At 36.6% G+C, this 22,702-nt stretch overlaps 1 protein-coding gene and 1 long non-coding RNA gene across 2 annotated transcripts in view; both read left to right on the top strand.

The window, feature by feature from the left end:
- Positions 1–1,806: 1,806 nt before the first annotated feature.
- LOC128366911 (C-type lectin domain family 4 member G-like) overlaps positions 1,807–22,702 on the top strand; it is a 33,390-nt gene continuing 12,494 nt past the window's right edge. The window contains exons 1-7 of the mRNA XM_053327673.1: positions 1,807–1,864; positions 2,981–3,052; positions 3,944–4,015; positions 6,231–6,347; positions 7,220–7,618; positions 7,713–7,876; positions 8,013–8,125. Of these exons, the coding sequence (XP_053183648.1) occupies positions 1,807–1,864; positions 2,981–3,052; positions 3,944–4,015; positions 6,231–6,347; positions 7,220–7,618; positions 7,713–7,876; positions 8,013–8,125 (995 nt within the window). The remainder of the gene's footprint in view (positions 1,865–2,980; positions 3,053–3,943; positions 4,016–6,230; positions 6,348–7,219; positions 7,619–7,712; positions 7,877–8,012; positions 8,126–22,702) is intronic.
- On the top strand, positions 13,660–17,819 carry LOC128366523 (uncharacterized). Its single transcript, XR_008321860.1, has 3 exons — positions 13,660–13,699; positions 16,343–16,459; positions 17,688–17,819. It is a non-coding gene; the product is annotated as an uncharacterized LOC128366523 (long non-coding RNA).

Below are 22,702 nucleotides of genomic sequence, written 5' to 3'. Positions count from 1 at the left end.
GTTTCAAAGGCCAAACAACAAATGGTGAATTCAACATGAAACTCCAAATTAGTCTTATCAACCCTTATTTACCCAGCTGAAGTTCCTTTGAGCAAGGCCTGCTCAATGGCTATTTTATGACTGAGCCTGACCTCAGTGAACATCACATGTTTTGAGAGCTTCCTCTTCCTCTGGCAAAAGGCACAACAGAGTAACTACTTCAGTAATTGACCAATAACATACTCAAATTAATTATTTACTATATGGCAGCAATATATCAGAGATTAAGTGTGTCTGGACACTCTTTCACAACGTACAACGCCACCAATGCGCCTGACCTCACATCATTTAGAGACCAACACGCCCATAGGCGCACAGACCGGTGTATGTGCATTTGCTATTTACACAACGTGGGAGCAGGGTGAGAAAATGACAAGTGTGCCGGGGAAACTAACAAAGACATTTGCACCACGCCCGTCATCCGCTGTGCACCGACCACAAGATGGGGCCCAAGATGTCATGTTCAATGGTGTCAAATGCCTCAGACAAACCAATGACTGTGCAGCACAGTAATTCTTGGCATCTGAACCCTTCATAACATCATTTAAAACTTCCAAGGAAGTGGTTTCTGTACTGTGTTGCTTCCTAAAACTGGACTGATGATGAGATTAAATGTTAAACTTCATTACTCCTTTATTTGATCCTTCACAAGAAGCTTAGCTAAAATACAAAGTTTCCTGATGGGTCTGTAGTTGTTCAACACTGTGGGATCACCACCTTTCAATGATGGGAGTACAAAAGTAGTTTTCTGACCAAAACGGAAATGAAATGTTCACACTTGTCACATTTTCACACTTCATCATGCAAGCTGTTTGACCAAATGCAGATGACCAAGTTTGGACAAACAGTTTTACAAATGTTACTTCCTCTTTTAAAGCAAATTAACGTAAAGTATCAGAAGTATATGTATATATATATATATATATATATATACTATATTTTAAGGTCACTGTGATTAGACTGCTTTAAAAAAGAGGATTCAACATTTATAGGCTATCATTTGCCAAGATCTTTTGCTCTTGACCAGGAAGGAGAGTTCATGTCTCATTGTTTTTCTTCATTTCGATTCTAGTCTAACTAAATCTAAATCTCAACTTAGACATTTATAAATATTGCCTGGAAAACAATCAATACGAAAAATTATGAAAAATACACAGACAGGACATGAACTGGCATAAGAGGGCAAAAATACAGTTAAAAGGTCATTAAAAAAGAAAATATCAAAGTCAGAATTTGCTCTGTAAGTACTAACAAAGACATTATAACTCTAAAACAAAAGCAGCTGAACAAGGGACCAAATCTACTGAATATAGAACTTGTTCAAACAAAGCAGACAAACATGTACAAAACTAGTTCATACTGGTGCAGTCTCATGGTAAAAGTAAAGGCGTTGTTTATGTGAATTTCTAAGAACAGAGGTGTCAAAACCACCAGTTCATTTTGGTTGTTGTGAGAACACCATGAATTGAGTTCCCATACTAAGTAAACATCAAAAGTCCAAAGTTAAACCTTCTTCCTGAGTCCAGTGTTCATAATTAAATAATAATTTTCTTTAATTTGAAGCTTATCTTTGGATATTTCAAGAACACAGTGATGCTAGGTCAGTCATGCATGCTAATTATTTTCTCACCCAAAAGCAGAAGTTGTTCATTTAATAGCTGCAAGTGATCAGCAAAGGAAACACACACTTCTGCTAAGTTGCTCTGTGGCTAAATACAGTGGCAGTCGTCTGTCTATGAGTTAGTCTGAGCTCAACAGACTGTAGAGATGGCTGAGGAGATTACCTACGCTTCAGTTGTATTTAAAAATAAGACAAACTCCCGACGTGAAGGTAGGCTTCTATTTTCTTTCTTAAATCAAGAATATTATTGTAAGAGAATAATTTGAACTTCAGATAAATTATTAGTCAAAGCTGATCATTTTTATGTGTTAAACATACGGAAGTTCCACCGAGATCACAGCTGCATAAAACACGAGAATGTGTAATGAAATAGATTTAAAGTATTTTCTCATGAAAGACAGTTTCCTCTTTAATATGGGATCCACTGCCTGTGAAAGCCTGATTTCGTCATCTTGGGTTTTAGCACATAGTTTTAAAATCTTCAATCTTTCAGTTAAAAAGGAGGAAGAAATTCTGCACGATGAGGTGAAGATGCCGCAGAAAAAAGCAGAACAAGCAGAACAATCAGCTGATGGTAAGTTCAAAAGCAATGGAAGCATCATTTACATATTACTGCTACTGGGAACATTTCTAGTAGTGTCTTTAGTACTGCTGCAACTACTATCACTACTTTAACCCTTGTGTCGTCCTCCTGGGTCAAATTGACCCCGTCTCTTTTGACTGTTCCTTCTTTCCTTCCTTCTTCCCTCTTTCTTTGCTCCCTCCGCCGTCCTTCCTTCCTTCCTACCTTACTCCTTTCCTTCCTTCCTTCCTTCCTTCCTTCCTTCCTTCCTTCCTCCTTACACCTTTCTTTCCTTCCTGCCTTCCTTCCTTCTTTCTCTCCTTTCCTTCCTTCCTCCCGTCCCTCCTTGACCTGAGGACAACAGGAGGGTTAACATCAGCAGTAACATCAGTAACCCTGAAAGCAGTGTTGTTCAACCCAGATCACAGCTGCATAAAACAGTCATGAAAATGTGTAATGAAATTAATTTTTGTGAAGTATTTTCTTATAAAAGATACTTTCCTCTTTTATATATGATCCACTTACTGTGAAAGTCTGATTGCATCATCTTGGGTTTCAGCACATAGTTTTAAAGCTGTTTGAGGGTCAACAGCTGTTATTCCAGGGAAAATATTGAAGGCCTTGTAATCTTAAAAGATATGATTTTGAGATAACATTAATCACAAACAAAAGGTAAAAATAGGAATGGAATAGGCTTTTAAAAGACCATGAACACTATGCAGTAATTAACCATGACTTTATGTCTTTCAATCTTTCAGCTCAAAAGGAGGAAGAAATTGTGTACGATGAGGTGAAGGTGGTGCAGAAAAAAGCAGAACAAGCAGCTGATGGTAAGTTAAAAAACAATGTAAGCATCATTTACATATTACTGCTACTGGGAACATTTCTAGTAGTGTCTTTAGTACTGCTGCAACTACTATCACTACTTTAACACTTGTGTCGGCCTCCTGGGTCAAATTGACCCCGTCTCTTTTGACTGTTCCTTCTTTCCTTCCTTCTTCCCTCTTTCTTAAAATTTTCCTTCGTTCTTCCCCTCCTCCCTTTTATTTGCTCCCTCCTTACTCCTTTCCTTCCTTCCTTCCTTCCTTTCCTTCCTGCCTTCCTTCCTTCCTTCCTTCCTTCCTCATTTCCTTCCTCCCTTCCTTCTCTCCTAAATTCCTCCCTCTTTTCATCCTTACTTCTTTCCTTCCTTCCCTCCTTACTTCTTTCCTTCCTTCCCTCCTTCCTCCTTTCCTTCCTTCCTTCCTCCCTTCTTTCTCTCCTTGCTTCCTTCCTCTTTTCCTCCTTATTCCTGTCTCCTTTCCTTCCTTCCTCTTGTCCTTCCTTGACCTGAGGACAACAGGAGGGTTAACATCAGCAGTAACATCAGTAACCCTGAAAGCAGTGTTGTTCAACCCAGATCACAGCTGCATAAAACAGTCATGAAAATGTGTAATGAAATAGATTTTTGTGAAGTATTTTCTTATAAAAGATACTTTCCTCTTTTATTTATGATCCACTTACTGTGAAAGTCTGATTGCATCATCTTGGGTTTCAGCACATAGTTTTAAAGCTGTTTGAGGGTCAACAGCTGTTATTCCAGGGAAAATACTGAAGGCCTTGTAATCTTAAAAGATATGATTTTGGGATAACATTAATCACAAACAGAAAGGTAAAAATAGGAATGGACCAGGAACACTATGCAGTAATTAACCATGACTTTATGTCTTTAAATCTTTTAGCTCAAAAGGAGGAAGAAATTGTGTACGATGAGGTCAAGATGCTGCAGAAAAAAGCAGAACAACCAGCTGATGGTAAGTTCAAAAACAATGTAAGCATCATTTACATATTACTGCTACTGGGAACATTTCTAGTAGTGCCTTTAGTACTGCTGCAACTACTATCACTACTTTAACATCAGCAGTAACATCAGTAACCCTTAAGGCAGTGTAGGAAATTTAAGGAACATTTAAGCTTAACCTTTATTACCAGATTTTATTTAGGATGAACCTCTCATATGAAACCACTAGATGGAAGTATAGTAATGAGCCTGAGAGCATGATACTATTTAATAGGATCAATTTAATAAGAGTATGCAACATCTCTGGGGGGATAATATAAATGTCAAAACCAGTGATTTCAACATTGTGGATCTGATGTACTGTTTGTCACAGCCTCAGATATTTCACAGGATTACAGATTAGTAACTGCAAGTAGTGTCAAGAGAGACAAAATAAGTGTAATATTCCTTCTTTATTGATGCACTTCTAGAAATTACTTGAATTTATTTTTTGCACGCTTTCTGTCATTCCCAAATCTTGCCCTGCTGACATTTGAAGCATTGATGAAATATTATACATTATATATAATATAAATTATTCTATGAATTGATTGCAAATGTTTTAACTTCATGTAAATATAAATCAGAACTCATCAAATTGGGAAGTCTAGTATTTTGGGAGTTTTTTGTTTAGGTAGATCATATCTGGTTGGGTTTGAGGTAAGGGTCTTACATTGTCTGACACTGTGTACTTCTACTTTACTATTTTTACTGCTACTATTAGCATAGCACAATGGCAAAAAAGTAACGTTCCTGTTTTCTTCAACAGTAAACAGAGAACTAATTTTGATGTGGTGGAAGATCACAACCTTTTCAGCCTGGATTTTTTGTCAGTGCAGCAATTTCAGTAAATCAATCTGGTCAAGAAAAAATGATGAACTTAAAAGTAAAAGTTACCTGGTCACGTTTTATCAGAAATACTAGTGTGGCAGGATTGACAAAGCTGATAATATTAATAATATTTGAATTAAATAGACCTTAATGTGTGTGTACTATTAAAGTCTGTGTAAAGTAAGAATAAATATGTGTTCTGAGTTTGACATACCACAGAAAAGTGTGTTGTTAACCACCCTGCCAAATCTGAATGATGAAAGAAATCTCCAAATATATGAAATTAGGCTTCAAAGCTTTATAAAAAGCAGTGTCTTTCTCTGCTACCAAACGCTGTGTGCGTGTCTGCCGAGTTTGCTGAAACCCCGCCCCTTACCAAGTGTCACCTGTCAATCAAAGTCACCACCTCTACCAGAAACTTGGACGCTACGTCTGAGAGCTTTCTGCTGCTAACATGCTGCTAAATCAGCGGCTAGCTCGTCTGCTAGCTCGGCGGCTAACTCAGCTAACTGGCTAACTGTAGACTGTAGTAGTAGTAGTGTGTGTTGAATGTATTTATACCTCTACAGCAGCAGGGGCGGGTTTATGCTAATCACTAAATCCTGAACACAGAAATGTTGAAACACAGTTTGTGAAGCCTAGCTCCACAATTCAAATCTAAATGGTTGAAATGCTTTTTACACCTTTTTTAGAAATACATTTATGACCTATTTAATGTGTTTAGAAGAAAATGTCTGAATTCACTTTACACGGTCTTTAAGGTAAAGGTATAAGGTAAATATCACTGCTCATACTAACTACCTTATTTTTGGTCTGGACATGTAAAACATTACTTGATGAGTAACAGAAACATCACAATAACTGTTAAATGGATCGTCATGACATTTTTTTTTTTTTTACATTCTTACATTCTTCTGACTTTTCCTGTTGCACCACTATGATGTTGATGTTTTTGACTTTTAGTAAAAACTCTAAAACTATTAGACAGATTCTTTGAAAGTCTGTACAGACATCCATGGTCCCCAAATAATGACTCCTAATGAAGTTGGTTTCCTCTAGCGCCACCAGCAGGTCATTTTTTTAACTTATCAAGTGAAATATCTCAACATCTACTTAATGAATCAGCACAATATTTTGTACAGACCTGCTTATCATTCTCTGTGAACCATCATCAATCGATCTGTACTGTGTGTGCATAAAACCTACAGAAAGGCCCATTGTGACTAATCTGAGCTCACACCTTTGTTGCCTCTCTGCAGCTTCCCCATCACTCTCTGTTGTAAGCTGGGATATAGTAAATCTGAACTATGAATGAAATTATTTTAATTTCTTGTTTATTTTCTTGTTTGTTTTCTCAGGATTGTTGGCAGACCAGAAAGCAACCAACAAACTTCGCCACTATCAGCTGATGGTTTGCTGTTTGGGGATTGTTTGTGTCATTTTGCTGTTCAGCATCATAGCAGTCAGTGTCTACTGTAAGTATACAAAACAGACAGTCCACACATGAACTCAGACTTAGACATGAGACAGACATTTAAAAAGCACCAGTATTCTTCTGTAACAACTATTTGATGATATGATCAGTCATATTTACCACAGTAAGAAGCACAGATCATTTATTAACAGTTTATTTAACTGCTAGTAAAATAAACTAAGACCAATTAATAAACAGTGTATGCCTGTAATTATTCTCAAAATCTGTAACAAACATTAATTTATGGACACAATAAGCAATGTATGTCCATAATCCAAAACTGCATTATTACTAAATTGCAAATTGTCCTTTTATTTCTATTATCATGAGAATAATGTATGAGAGCTGAAGCAATTCAAAGAAAACCAAACAACTCTGGAGATCAATCACAAATTTAATGAATTAAATATTAATTAATAATTAAGCTCTTATTCATCCATTCGCTCACACACACATACACACACACACACACACACACACAGAATATTTACAGTAGAGTGGATCTTTCAATGGTCAGTATGAACAGGAGGAATATTTACAGCAGGTTTCGGTGTTTTATTCAGACACCTGAGTATATTTAACATAAACCTTTAATAAAACATGAATACATCATTTTATTTTTCTAAGATAAAGTAAAAATATTTAGATTTGAACATTTATTTAACACAAGTCAGCATTATCTGTTAATTCAACAACTCTGTCACAGCTTTAAAGCAGAACTGAAAACCCTTTTTTATATTTCCTCATAATGTGAACCTGAAATTGTAATGTTTTGTATGAAAACGTTAAACCTTTTTGAAATAGTTTTTTGTAGAAAATATGTTACACAAATAATTCTCAAAGTTTGACCCTTTCCTCTGTCTGTCACTGTAGTTACCTCTGAAAACAACAACAAGCTGACTGCTGAAAACAAACTGGAAAACCTGACAAAGGAATATAATGTCTCAGAAATAAAAATAAAGAATCTAACTGCAGAAAACCAGCAGCTGAAAACCAACCTGAAAGACCTCAACAACAAACTCAGCTCAGAAAATGAAAGATTGAGGAGAGACAACGATGATCAGACAGTCATCATTGAAAACCTGACAAAGAAATATAATGACTCAGAAATGAAGATCAAGAATCTAACTGGAGAGAACCAGCAGCTGAAGACACAAAACCAGCAGCTGGAGACAGAGAAAGACAAGTTAAATGAACAAATACGAAACATAGAGAACAACATTACTGTAGTCCAGCAGATCATTGATGCCTACTGCCCAATAAAAGATGGAAGTAAGTTCAGATCTCATAACTCAAGTCCAAAAATAACCAATAATAATGTAACAATGCAGTAATGTTGTTTATTTGTTGGTTTCTGTTATTTCAGACAGACAGTGTAAACCTTGCCTGGAGGGCTGGATGCACAACCAGTCCAGCTGTTATGTAATCAATAACCCTGATCCTGCTGATCAGAAAACCTGGGAGATAGCTCTAAAGGACTGCAGAGCAAAGAATTCAGACTTGGCTGTAATAGTTAATGAAGATGAAAAGGTAATGAGAAAACTGTGGGAGTTTTATGACGGCCTATATGAAATGAAACTGTATTTTCTGAGTCTATGAGCCACAGTGTGTTTATTTAAGTTCAGTGTTTAAATATCTCTCATAAGTGTCTTTCTGTTGTCCTCAGACATTCATCAGTGATAACAGTTGGAACACTCGAGGACTCACTGGCTACTGGATTGGACTGAGAGCTGAAGCAGAGAAATGGAAGTGGATCGATGGAAGTGATCTGACTAAAAAGTAAAAGTCACATTCCTAAACAGTTTGAATTATAAAATCTATCAGCCTTGATCTAAACATTATGTTCTTCCCTCAGATCCTGGATAACACAACCTGCTAACAACAGTGACTGTGCAATTTCTGTTCACAATGAAGGATGGAAATCAGTCAGCTGTGGAAACAAAAACGGTTGGATCTGCAAAAAGGCGGCTTTATCTGTTTAAACAGTGAGAAGCCTCACATGAGAAGGTTACTGGATACTCTGTAAAGATTAATAACATGTAAGATCATATCAACTGGATTGTAAATATCAATACAAAGAGTTTTATTAAGGATGTGGGATTTTTTTTCTTTTTCTTTAAGCTATTCATGTATGTGCTGTGTGTGTAGCGGACACAGCATCAGGACGGCTCAGAACATCATCCGGTCAGAGTCACCTTTGACCCTCAGATGAGGAAATTGGACCAGGTTTGATATAGAGACAGACAGGGTCTTTCTCTTGGACGAACAAAGATCCATTAACATTCCATGGAACAGAATCTGTCCGAATGGAAGGCTTTGATCTAATTGCAAGGAGGCCATTAAATAATAATTCACTTAAATGAGAATGGGCCAGTTGTCCTCTTCCCCCATTCTTCCTGTCATAAGGTTTATCCTGAGGCATGAAAAATGACCTTTTACACCCCAAAGCCGGAGTGGGGGGACAGACTCTGGTCTTATGACTAGTCTCATGACAAGTTTATGACCCACGTGTAAGCCATCCTGTCTTCTATGAAGCAAAACAAGAACATCTTAGTGAAAAGTATGGTTTAAACAATACCAATTACTTATATCATTATCAATTACCTAAAGAAACCTCCACTGTAACAGCTATTACAGCGATCATAGATAAATGTGTATTTGAAGAATTCTGATTATACTTTCTCCTTTCATCAACACAAATGTTGGTATGAAAATGTTTGTTTAATGTGAGAAAGTGTTACACTGATGTTATGCTTACATTTTGGTGATAATCAATTATCTATCATGGAATAAGTAGACTAACAATGTGTTATGCTTGATCATATTAATCCTCTTCAGGTTTTAATGAATGGCAGCTTGATGAATCAAGCTGATGTCATATTAATAACAGAATAATACATCCTGTGTTCTGTGTTAATAGATTATAGTATGCATTTTATAATCAGGATTAAATACTGAATGAATGATGATGATGAAAAGTTTCATGATAAAAAGCTGGAAATTAGATCCTCAGAGTAGCTGTGATGAATCTGATTGGCTGACACACAAGCCCAACCCAGGGACAAAAACCAGCTGCACCCATCTGAAACCGGCTTTCCGGACCTGAACAGGGTTTTGCTTTGTCCATCTTTTCTTTCCTTCACCTCACACATTCTTAACTTAATCTTTAGTTATTCTTTATCTTAGTTTTCTTAAGTTTTGTAATCTTGTAACTTTCACCAGCAACGTCCAGAGAAAAGGCCCTTTAAGGAAACACGTCATTAAGTTTTGCATTTAACCTGTTTTTGACATTTTTGATGATTTTGACGCTTTGCCAACGCTGAGATCTCTCCAGAAAGTTATTAAACAGTGAACTAGTTAAATTAGACTTTTTCTCCATCTTTCATCAACCTGAGAGAACTTTTTGGGCAGACAAACGTCTGTCAACCCTACGACTCATCATAACCGAGAGGAACAAAGTCTGCCAGTGGACAACTACCGGAGCCAGGCAGTCTGACGGAAGGCCAGCCGACCCGGACCATCCTCACCCCGCCCGGACCTGCGACGCTCTCTGAGATCTTCCACTTGGTGTGCATACGCGTGGTTCTGAAGGACGGACAGCTGAGACCCTCCATCGATGAAAGTAGGATCCAAATATTGCATTAAAGGGAGTACTAAACAGATAAAAGCTGTTCTTCTTCTGCTTTGTTAGAGATGAGATGATGTTTCCTGTTTTATCTTCATGTAACAGTTTAATTATTACTGCTGATTGGTCAACATGGGGAGCTGCATTACTTGTTCTCAACTAAATGTTCCCAGAGTTGTTTTCTTAAGTATTGTATTCTAATGAAAAGAATATTTCAATGTACAGATGACTGGTTAACTATTATCTGTTTATCTAGAAGTGAATTCATATTTCAGTCACACCTTGTTGTTCATTGTCTTTTTCTTCCAAATATCTCCCTGAACATGTCAGTAAGCTTTCATCTAGTCAGATAACATTACACAGATTCAAAGTAAACTTTTAAAAATATATATTCTTTCTGTTCATCTAATGATATAGTTTACTGCAAGGGAAATTTAAAAGTGTACCAACTCGATATTTAATGTATGGCTTCATTTAAATTTTAATGTGTTTTGCCAATATTGAGCAGTATCCTAAAAACAACCATTTTTTTCTAAATAAGTTGGGACCAATGATGTTAAATTTGTTGAAACATAATGACTGACTGACCGCTTCCATCCCTCCATCTCTTTGCACTCTTTCCATCTAGAAGGAGGCTCCACAACATCCAGAGCATTCCTCCAAGCAACCAGAATATGAGATGATACAAACAAATGCATCAACACTTTAAGTAAATACATATTCACATCTACTTTGTCTTTTTAATAGACCAGTACATAAGCTATCCTACATTTCAAATGTAAATGCATCAGCTGATCTTTTTATGTTTTTAAAAAGGTCTTAAACATGGCTTTTGTTTTCAAATATGTGCCTGTTTTTAAATGTGAACTCATTTGTCACACTATGCTGAGTGTATATTATGGAAGTGACAATAAAAAAAACCCCAATACTGATTCTGATGATGACATTAGAATAATATGGTATGAAACTTAAGTTTGACACAGACCTGTTATCAGAAAAAGGAAGCAACTTTTTCCTGTAGCATGTGCATTTGGAGACACATGTCACTTTATTTGCTATATGTTATGAAGAAGTTGGTCATAAAGGTCAGGAACTATATTCTCACTGCACTCATAACTTCCTGCATTCACGTTTTAAAAAAAATTCACCTGTGCTCTGTTCCACTTGTATACCACACTCAGGAAAGTTAATTATTGAACCACCTAATGCAAAGTGTGTCTGTACATTCCATAAGCTTATCAACACCAAATACCAACATATCAGCTGACTGGGCACAACATAGTCTGCAGAGTGAAGGGAACGCAAATGTTAGCAGTATTAACGAAATCGCAATACACAGGCCTGGTCCAAGGGTAACAGTACAGCACAGTATTCAAACATGACACTGGTAACTGCATCTAACTCTGAAATAACGATGGATTGGTAGAAATGTGCAATAAAAACAAATGCATTGAATGACTTGCAGTAAGCCTGGCGGTTTCAAAGGCCAAACAACAAATAGTGAATTCAACATGAAACTCCAAATTAGTCTTATCAACCCTTATTTACCCAGCTGAAGTTCCTTTGAGCAAGGCCTGCTCAACGGCTGTTTTATGACTGAGTCTGACCTCAGTGAACATCACACGTTTTGAGAGCTTCCTCTTCCTCTGGCAAAAGGCACAACAGACACTTCAGTAATCAATCAGTAACATACTCAAATTAATTCTTCACCACATGGCAGTAATATATCAGAGATTAAGTGTGTCTGGACACTCTTTCACAACATACAATGGTGTGTGAGGATTTACAGACCATTATGAATCTTAGTGCTCCATGATAGACAGTGTCCAGCAAATTAAGAGAATGAGTAAAAGCAGTTTCATAACATTCAATGAAAAACAGGATTTATTCCTAAAGCAAAAGCTCAATTTTAATTCCACTATCTTTAAAAGGTTGTCAGTGTGGGGTTTAGAAGAAAGGCTTTCATCATTTGTGATGCCTAGGTATTTGTAAGCAGACACAAACTCAATGGGAAACCTTGTGCTGATGTAAAGCGAGGAAGAACTATTGGCACCTTTTCATTGGTAAACAATGTTTTGTCACCATTTAGCATTAGTCTGAGGTCACAAGCCAACAGCTTCATCTGACAGGCCTATGTCTGACAGCCTCTAACATAAGATGTCATGGTCAATAGTCTCAAATGCCTTGGACAAGCCAATGAAAAGTGCAGCACTGGGGTCTCTTGGGGTCCGATGCCGTCACAACATCATTTAAAACTTTCAAGGAAGTGGTTTCTGTACTGTGTTAACGGACTAATGACGAGATAAAATGTTATTTAAACATAAGTACTCCTTGATTTGATCATTCACAGCAAACCTAGCTAAAATACAAAGTTTGGAGATGGGTCTGTATGTAATGTTAGTATGTATTTGTGTTTGTAAGTTAACACCACTTTCATTTGGTTGTTGTAACAATACTATGAATTGAGTTTCCATACTAGGTAAATATCAAAGGTCCAAAGTTAAACCCTCTTCCTGAGTAATACATGCAAATTATTTTCTCAAACAAAAGAAGTTGCTCATTTAATAGCTGCAAGTTATCGGCGAACCGACACTTCTGCTCATAGGTTGCTCTGTGCCTAACAGTGACAGTCTATCTACAAGTTAGACCGAGCTCAACAGACAGACTGTAGAGATGGCTGAGGAGATTAACTACGCTTCTGTTGTATTTAAAAATAACACAAACTCCCGACGTGAAGGTAGGCTTCCATTTTCCATTTCATTTTCCATTTTGGTGATCTTCCTGAAATATTGAAGTATGGCTATTTTGTTACAATAATACTGGAAAGACAGTTAGTTGCAGTCTTTATGGGTTAAAAGTTTAAAATGAAGACAGTTTAAATCTTTGTTGTCCTGTAAGTGAAATCTGATTTTCAACCAGAACTCAAATCAAATATAAATCAGCTCTTCATTTATCATGTGGACTGAGTACAGAGTAAGAAAGCAGCACAACACTGTGGAATTGTCGTTTTAAAACAAAAAAACTAGTTAGAAATTAGTTTTAATTAGTCTCATCCCATCATATCAGTTTAAACTGTTGGTCTTTGGTTTAAAGTCCCCCTACACTTAAAAATGTGTTTGCTTATCGTTGCTTCACTTGCATGTTTGAGCTTCACTGTGCAGAACGATGTATGTGAGTTTTCATCTGCTGCAGCGAGAATGTTTCTCTCATCTTAAATGTGTATATTCATAGATTGTTTTTTCTTAAATGAGGGAGAGAGAGTAATTTGTACTATAATTGTTTTAGATAACAGATAAGTTATTAGTCAAAGCTGATCATTTTTATGTGTTAAACATGTATGGAAGCAAGATCACAGTCATGAAAATGTGTAATGAAATAGATTTTTGTAAAGTTTTTTCTCATTGAGAGGCAGTTTCTTATTTTATATATGATCCAATTACTATCAAAGTCTTATTTCATCATCTTGGGTTTCAGCACATAGTTTTAAAGCTGTTTGAGGGTCAACAGCTGTTATTCCAGGGAAAATACTGAAGGCCTTCTAATTTTAAAAATATATGATTTTGGGATAACATTAATCACAAACAAAAAAGGTAAAAATAGGAATGGAATAGAGTATGCAGTAATTAACCATGACTTTATGTCTTTCAATCTTTCAGCTCAAAAGGAAGAAGAAATTGTGTATGATGAGGTGAAGGTGGTGCAGAAAAAAGCAGAACAAGCAGCTGATGGTAAGTTCAAAAGCAATGTAAGCATCATTTACATATTACTGCTACTGGGAACATTTCTAGTAGTGCCTTTAGTACTGCTGCAACTACTATCACTACTTTAACATCAGCAGTAATATCAGTAACCCTGAAAGCAGTGTAGGAAATTTAAGGAATATTTGACATGGGAACGTTTGTCCCCTCACCCTTTCAAAATTATACTCAGGATGAACCTTTAGTATGAAACCATTAGATGGCAGTATAGGAATGACCCTGAGATCATGATACTATTAAATAGGCTCATTTCTGGGGTAATAATGTCATATTCAGATCTCCTCTAAGTCAAACCCAGTGGTTTCATTATTGTGGATCTGATGCATGTTTGCCACAGCCTTAGATGTTTCACAACACTCTTTTTTGGTGTCATTAGTCACAGCCCAATTGCTTTCTTTGGTAACAGTTGAAGCTTTTTTGATGAGGTATCGGCCAGGTATCATAACAGCAGTGTAGTGTGAACAACAATGCTGTTTGTGTCAGTGTGTGTTAGAGACGGATATGGAAGTTAAATCAATTGAATGAAAATAAAATGATTTATGGTAGGATTAGTATATTGGCCTTTTTTCCCTTTTTTTCTGCACAATCTTTGGGACTATTATTGACTCTCAATCACAGTTTTGGGGCATTCTGAGATGTCTTGGGACTTTTTTTCCCCTTGCCTCCCGTTAATTTCCAACACTGACTGAAGGTATTCTCACTTTTTAACAAAGCCTGCCTTACAAGTTTTTGTTTAGGTACGTACATCATATCTGGAGTTGGGTTAGTGGTTAAGGTCTTACATCTTAAATTGTGCAAAATATGTTTAACTGCACTTCCATGAGTTCACCTATCAAACATTATGGGTGGTTCAGTTTCTGCAGGTGTGATTCTTACCTTTCTTTGTTCAGCTAAGGTAAATAGCACATAGTTTTAAAACTGTGTGAGGGTCAACAGCTGTTATTCCAGGTAAAAAAAAATACTGAAGGACTTCTAATTTTAAAAGATACGATTTTGGGATAACATTAATCACAAACAAAAAGGGTAAAAATAGGAATGGAATAGGCTTTTAAAAGACCATGAACACTATGCAGTAATTAATCATGACATTATGTCTTTCAATCTTTCAGCTCAAAAGGAGGAAGAAATTCTGCACGATGAGGTGAAGGTGGTGCAGAAAAAACCAGAACGAGCAGCTGATGGTAAGTTCAAAAGCAATGTAAGCATCATTTCCATATTACTGCTACTGGGAACATTTCTAGTAGTGCCTTTAGTACTGCTGCAACTACTATCACTACTTTAACATCAGCAGTAACATCAGTAACCCTGAAGGCAGTGTAGGAAATTTAAGCAATATTTGACTGACACTTTTCCTTTCACCCCTTTCAACAATATACTTAGTAAGAACCTCTAGTATGAAACCACTAGATGGCAGTATAGGAATGACGCTGAGATCATGATACTATTAAATAGGCTCATTTCTGGGGTAACAATGTCATATTCAGATCTCCTCTAAATCAAACCCAGTGATTTCATTATTGTGGATCTGATGCATGTTTGCCACAGACTCAGATGATTCACAACACTCTTTTTTGGTGTCATTAGTCACAGCCCAATTGCTTTCTTAGGTAACAGTTGAAGCTTTTTTGATGAGGTATTGGCTTGTCACAGCATCCAACATCACTGCTTGGTCTCTGCCAGGTATCATAACAGCAGTGTAGTGTGAACAACAGTGCTGTTTGTGTCAGTGTGTGGATATGGAAGTTAAATATGTTTAACTGCACTTTTTACTGTGGTTCAGTTTTTGCAGGTGTGATTCTTATCTTTCTTTGTTCAGCTAAGGTAAATATCACTGCTCATACTAACTACCTTGTTTTTTGTCTGGACATGTAAAACATTGCTTGATGAGCAACAAGTGTTCAATCGACTGTCGTGACATTTTTTAAAGATATTCATGATGAACAGCAGATCAAACTGACGATGTTCTGACTTTTCCTGTTGCACCACTATAAGGTTGCTGTTTTTGACATTTAGTAAAATCTCTCAATCTCAATCTCTCAAACTATTAGACAGATTCTTTGAAAGACTGTACAGACATCCACAGTCCCCAAAGAACCAATCCTAATGAAGTTGGTTTCCTCTAGCGTCAAATTATTCACGGATATTATTGATGAATTGATGAATCAACACAAAATTTAGTTTTGATGTTCATGGTTCTCAGAGGAAAAATTCTTAACAAATTTTACTTTAACCATGTCCTTATCATCACCATGAGGCTAACATGTGACTTAGAGGGGAATATCTGTGATGGATTGTCATGAAATTTGGTCAAGACATTTGATTCTAGTGAGTTGGTGATCTTCTGACTTTTTTTCTAGCAGCATCATCAGGTCAAAATGTTCATTTGTCCAACACTTTGGTTTACGACCAAATACCTCAAAACAATAATGTTCCCATCAGCCTGAGCTGTACTTTGTGCTAATGATCAAATGCTCACATGCTAAGAAGATGTATGGAAATGATGAACATGGGTAAGCCTTTTTGCTGAGTAAATGTGACAAATCTGAGCTATGGTGTGCATTGTTGCCTCTCACGCTGCAGAATCCATTCATTTTTGTGTTTTTATTTTCTCAGGATTGTTGGCAGACCAGAAAGCCACCACCAAACATCGCCACTATCAGCTGATGGCTTGCTGTTTGGGGATTTTTTGTGTCATTTTGCTGTTCGGCATCATAGCAGTCAGTGTCTACCGTAAGTATACAAAACAGACAATTTAAAAATAGCACCAGTTTTCTTCTGTAACAACTATTTGATGATATGATCAGTCATATTTGCCACAGTCAGAAGCTCAGATCATTTATTAGCAGTTTATTTAACCAACTCTAAGTGTATGCCTGTAATTGTTCTCAAAATCTGTAACAAATATTAATTTCTCCAGTTTCATTTTATTTTTGAAACCCTTTAAATGTTATTTGAATAAAAATGTTATATTTTTAATGTTTGTAGAGGATTTGCACATAAAGGACAGAGTGAGAGCCAGAGTTTTTCAACAAAAACATGTATGCTTGGAAAAGATTTAAAGGCCAGGATAAGAAGATATTATATATTTTTCTTGTCAATAAACCCAATGAAAAGACAAAACAAACCCCAACAATGATCCAATTTACATTTATGTAATTAAAGTCTGATGGAGCACATTCTCTCTCTGCCAAATGTTTCTATTGTTCCAAAACCCATAAAAAACAGATAATTGAACCAGACAGTTATGGAGGTACCGAACAGACTAGGAGTTCAAACAAAAACAGAAAGACTATAAGTGAAAGGCTATCTACACTGCAATCAAAAATGTAAGTGAATTAAATTTGCAATTAAAAAGTGAATCAAAAGCTTTTGTTTGAGGATCCAAATGTCATGCTTGTCGTTGAGCTTCATTTCAAATCTCCCACAAGAATAAACTCAACAGCAAGCAAGTTTTTTTTTTAATGCAGTGTTGATAGTTTTGCTCTCAAATCTGATTTTGATTGTACACCTATTCTGTTTGATTGTATAATAAAGACACAAAAGCAGTGGGTAATGTGCTTTCTCCTAACAATGAACATTGGACACAGTTTTTTAGCCACATATACCGTCCTGGTGTCATGAAGGTTACTAACACACCAAATCCATGGCTGAAAAAAGTCATCAACAAATACAACATCTACTTCTGTTTGAGTAATATTTAGTTAAACCTACAGTGCCCCCCGGTTTAAAGACAATAAGATTTACAGCTACAGATGGACAAACATGTTGGTGGATTTATTAACAATAAAAATACTGTGTCCTAATATCAAAATACATGTGACGATGTTCAATACGTGTATAGCTGCATGTCTGTCAACCTGAAGTTAAACAGACAGGAAGCAGCTTCCAACAGTGACAAAATGACTAATCCAAAATTACAATATTACTATCAATTAAGAGGCTAATTATCCTTTTGCAGTTTCTTTGTTTTATCATGAGAATAATGTAAAAGAGCTGGAGCAGTTAAAAGAAAACCAAACAACTCTTCTGGAGACCAATCACAACCTGACAGACCGCAACAACACACTCAGTTCAGAAAATGAAAGATTGAGGAGAGACAACGATAATCAAACAGTCATCATTGGAAACCTGATAAAGAAATATAATGTCTCAGAAATGAAGATCAATAATCTAACTGGAGAGATCCACCAGCTGAACAAAACAAACCAGCAGCTGGAGAAAGAGAAAGACAAGTTAAAAGAACACATACAAAACATGGAGAACAACGTTACTGTAGCCCAGCAGATCATTGATGCCTACTGCCCAATAAAAGATGGAAGTAAGTTCAGATCTCATAACTCAAGTCCAAAAATAACCAATAATAATGTCACAATGCAGTAATGTTTGTTTATTTGTTGGTTTCTGTTATTTCAGACAGACAGTGTAAACCTTGCCTAGATGGCTGGCTGCACTACCAGTCCAGCTGTTATGTAATCAAAAACCCTAAAACCAATACTGATCAGAAAACCTGGGAGGAAGCTCGAGAGAACTGCACAGCAAAGAATTCAGACTTGGCTGTAATAGTTAATGAAGATGAAAAGGTAATGAGAAAACTGTGGGAGTTTTATGACGGCCTATATGAAATGAAACTGTATTTTCTGAGTCTGTGAGCCACAGTGTGTTTATTTAAGTTCAGTGTTAAAATATCTCTCATAAGTGTCTTTCTGTTGTCCTCAGACATTCATCAGTGATAACAGTTGGAAGGAAGAAGGACTAACTGGCTACTGGATTGGACTGAGATATAAAGACAGGAAATGGAAGTGGATCGATGGAAGTGATCTGACTGAAAAGTAAAAGTCACATTCCTAAACAGTTTGAATCATAAAATCTATCAGCCTTGATCTAAACATTATGTTCTTCCCTCAGATCCTGGATAACACAACCCGCTAACAACGGCTACTGTGCAATGTCTGTCCATAACCAAGGATGGAAATCAGTGTGGTGTGGAAACAAAAACGGTTGGATCTGCAAAAAGGCGGCTTTATCTGTTTAAACAGTGAGAAGCGTCACATGAGAAGGTTACTGGATACTCTGTAAAGATTAATAACATGTAAGATCATATCAACTGGATTGTAAATATCAATACAAAGATTTTTATGCAGAATTTGGGATCTTGTGTGTGTGTGTGTGTGTGTGTGTGTGTGTGTGTGTGTGTGTGTGTGTGTGTGTGTGTGTGTGTGTGTGTGCTAAAGGGAGTACTAAAAGCTGTTCTTCTGCTTTGTTAGAGATAAGATGTTGTTTCCTGTTTTATCTTCATGTAACAGTTTAATTATTACTGCTGATTGGTCAACATGGGGAGCTGCATTACTTGTTCTCAACTAAATGTTCCCAGAGTTGTTTTCTTAAGTATTGTATTCTAATAAAAAGAATATTTCAATGTACAGATGACTGGTTAACTATTATCTGTTTAAAGTGAAGTTGTAACAGTTGTTTGTTTAGCGGCTAATGCTAATGAGTTCTTATATCAGGAAATTTCCTTTAATGGTTTTAACCTGGTGTATAACCAGCATATTCTCACTCTATTGTAGTTCATTTGCCATTTTACGACTTATAAAATATGTATTTGATGATATGACGTTAATAACAACACAGTGGTGCACTCTGCCATCAGTTAGTTATTTTCATACAGGCAGTGAGATAGCCAACACTACTAGGCATGTACTATTTATTAATTTTGGTTTATAACTTATTTTAATGTGAAGACATTCATGTTTAACATTTATGTTGAAAAATGAAATTAAAGTGTCCACTTTAACTGTTCTTTCTTTAGTGTCACAATCAGTTTCCTTCACACTTGTTTATTTACTCTTTAGGTAATTCTCTTTCTTTCTTGCAAATCCGGTTTCTGTTAAATCAGGTTAGTATGTCTCCTCTTTTTGTAGTCTAGTCAGATTAACTTAACTAAATAACTTAACTAGTCAGATTCAGTTTAGTTAGGGGGCCCTTTTATTATCTTTTATTCTTTTTGCTCGAGGTTATCTGATGCTTTAAGTGGAACCTCCGCCTGACTTTCTCTCCACATGCGATGGCAGGAATCCTAGATGAACTTCCCGCTCGCTGGAAAGGTTCTCTTCTTCAGAAAACGACAAACAAAAAAACACAACCTGCATTTTTTTTCTATACTTACTGCTGTCTTACTTGTTCACAAACTAAATATACAAACATAAATAAAAAACATAATTCATGCAGCAATAATGTCTGCCAGCAATAGTAACTCACATTTCCTGTCATTCACATCATACAACGTTTTAAAACTCACTGGAGAATTAAACTGTTTTAAATATTCACCCTCCTCTCATCCCTCGGCAACCAAAACGTCCCAGAAAAAGGATAAGTATTAAAAATAACTTTTCCTCTTTTTTCTCTCGCTAGCTCAATCCAAATACTGGACTTAGTCTTTTTCCTCTGCTTCATACCCCCCTCCCGCCTTCTCTGTCTTCCGCTTGGCTACTGACAAAGAGGCTTATTCTATTTGGCATTTACCGCCACCCTCTGGTCTTTTAATGTAACTGCAACAACAACAACATTAATAATTTAATCCTCCTGAGGCCTGTACTACGAAGCTGGATTAACCTATCCAGGATATCTCTCCGTTACCTGGATTGATTTATCCAGATATTTGCAGTCTAGGATAAACGGTACTACGAAGCTGGTTATCAACTCTGTAAATCAACCCAGGGTTTTCCAATCTGGATCTCTGCGCGCTCACATAAAGGGGAGGTGTTTGCAGCGTCTGACCAATCACAAACATGGAGAAACCCTGCAGAGCAGACTAAACCATGGAGGAGCAGACAATTATTCTTCATAAATATGAAGAATTCAATCACATCATCCAGGCCAAAAGCAACACTGTTGCAACACTGATGCAGCAGCAAAAGCCAGGAAGGAATGCTGGCAGAAAATTGCCGACTCTGTTAATGTGTAAATTCATGAGATCATACAATATTAATTTATCGGACAATATAAACGGACAGCACTCTGATCACACAATGCCACTTTATTACGGCACAGACGTTTGGGGCAGAGCGCTTCCTCAGTGCCCTTTCTCTCATAAGAGACATTAAGTTAGTTTAATATTCAACATTCAAAATACAAACCTATTATGCGCTTCAACCATTTGAGTGAATGATGTCAAACCAACTGTATAACAGACTAATATCCCTCATGTGCCACAAGGCTTATTTTACAAATATATGTTTTCGTCATTTTTTTACAATTACAATAAATAAATACAGTTATTATGCTCCCTGACACTTTGATCTCAGGATGTCAAACCTACAGAATAATATCCCCCACGTGCCTCAATGATTATTTTTTAAATATATATTTTGGCCAATTAAAAAATTGCATCTATCACTAAAACCTCTTTCTCTCCTAAGCGCTCCTCTCGCGATCCGCGCACCAATGTTGACAGGATCTTCTAAGAATGGGCAGGTCATTTTCTAAGAGAACTGATTGGTCAGGAGGTGGTGCTTTTGTACTCATTGATCTCTTATCCAGAACATAACCTGCTCCGGAGCAGGTTAGCCGTTCAGCATAAGTTACCATGGTGATTTACCCCGGTAAGAAGTGAACCAGCTTCGTAGTACGGAAAACCCAGGGTTAACCCTGAAGTTATCTCGATAAGAGAAAATCCAGCTTCGTAGTACAGGCCTCTGTTGTCTTCCTGTCGACTGTACAACTTTTGTCCTCCAGGGGTCAAAATTGGCTCAGTCTGGTTTGACTGCTAATAAATGTTATCATTTTTGTAAATAAATAATCTGTGTTAAATGTATGGGGGTTAAAATACACAAGAAGCTAAAGTACAAGGTTTTCAGATGGGTCTGTAGTTGTTCAACACTGTGGGATCACCACAAAAGTACAAAACTAAACAAAAATGAAATGTTTACACTCGTCACAGTTCATGGTGCAAGCTATTTGACTTAAGTTAGGACAAACAGTTTTACACATTTTACTTCCTCTTAACTCAAGAAGTATCAGAAGAACACGATATACTACATTTTAAGATCACTGTGATGAGTTGCTCTTGACCAGGAATGAGTTAATGTCTGTTTGGGGTTTTTTTCCCCATTTTGATTCAAGATTTAAGTAGAAAAGTTTGACTGAATTTAGAAACTTAGACATATTGCCTAGAAAACAACAATATGACAAATCATAGGAATTGCAGATACAGGACATGAATTGGCTTAAGTGGGCAAAAATACAGTTAAAAATGAATGAAAAAAGAAAATATCAGAGTTATAATTTGCGATATAAGTACTAACAAAGACATTATATCTCTAAAACAAAAGCAGCTGAACCAGGGACCAAATCTACTGAATATAGAACTTGTCCAAACAAAGCAGACAAACACGGACAAAACTATTTTGGTGCAGATAGATAGTAAGAGCAAAGGCTGTGTGTGTGTGTGTGTGTGTGTGTGTGTGTGTGTGTGTGTGTGTGTGTGTGTATTATACAAGTTACAGACCGCAGTTTAACACCAATTTCATAGAACAGAGATGTCAAAACCACCATGAACACCATGAATTAAGTTCCCATACTAAGTAAACATCACAGGTCCAAAATTAAACCTTCTTTCTGAGTCCAGTGTTCATAGTTATTTCTTTAATTTGAAGATTATCTATTTCAAGAACACAGTGTTTATGGTTTGAGGTTCATGTCCAGGCCAGTCATGCATGCAAAATGTTTTCTCAACCAGAGCAGAAGTTAAAACTGCAAGGAAACAGACACTTCTGCTCTTAGGTTGTTCTGTGGCTTATTTACTGTGACAGTCGTCTGTCTATGAGTTAGATCGAGCTCAACAGACAGACTGTAGAGATGGCTGAGGAGATTAACTACGCTTCAGTTGTATTTAAAAATAAGACAAACTCCCGACCTGAAGGTAGGCTTCCATTTTCTTTTTGTTTAATACAGAAAACTAAGAATGAATATTAC

This window comes from Scomber japonicus, chromosome 10 (assembly GCF_027409825.1).
Source record: "Scomber japonicus isolate fScoJap1 chromosome 10, fScoJap1.pri, whole genome shotgun sequence".
Taxonomy (NCBI): Eukaryota; Metazoa; Chordata; class Actinopteri; order Scombriformes; family Scombridae; genus Scomber; species Scomber japonicus.
The sequence above is the reverse complement of the archived record's forward strand: the minus strand, read 5'-3'. Positions and strand labels throughout refer to the sequence as shown.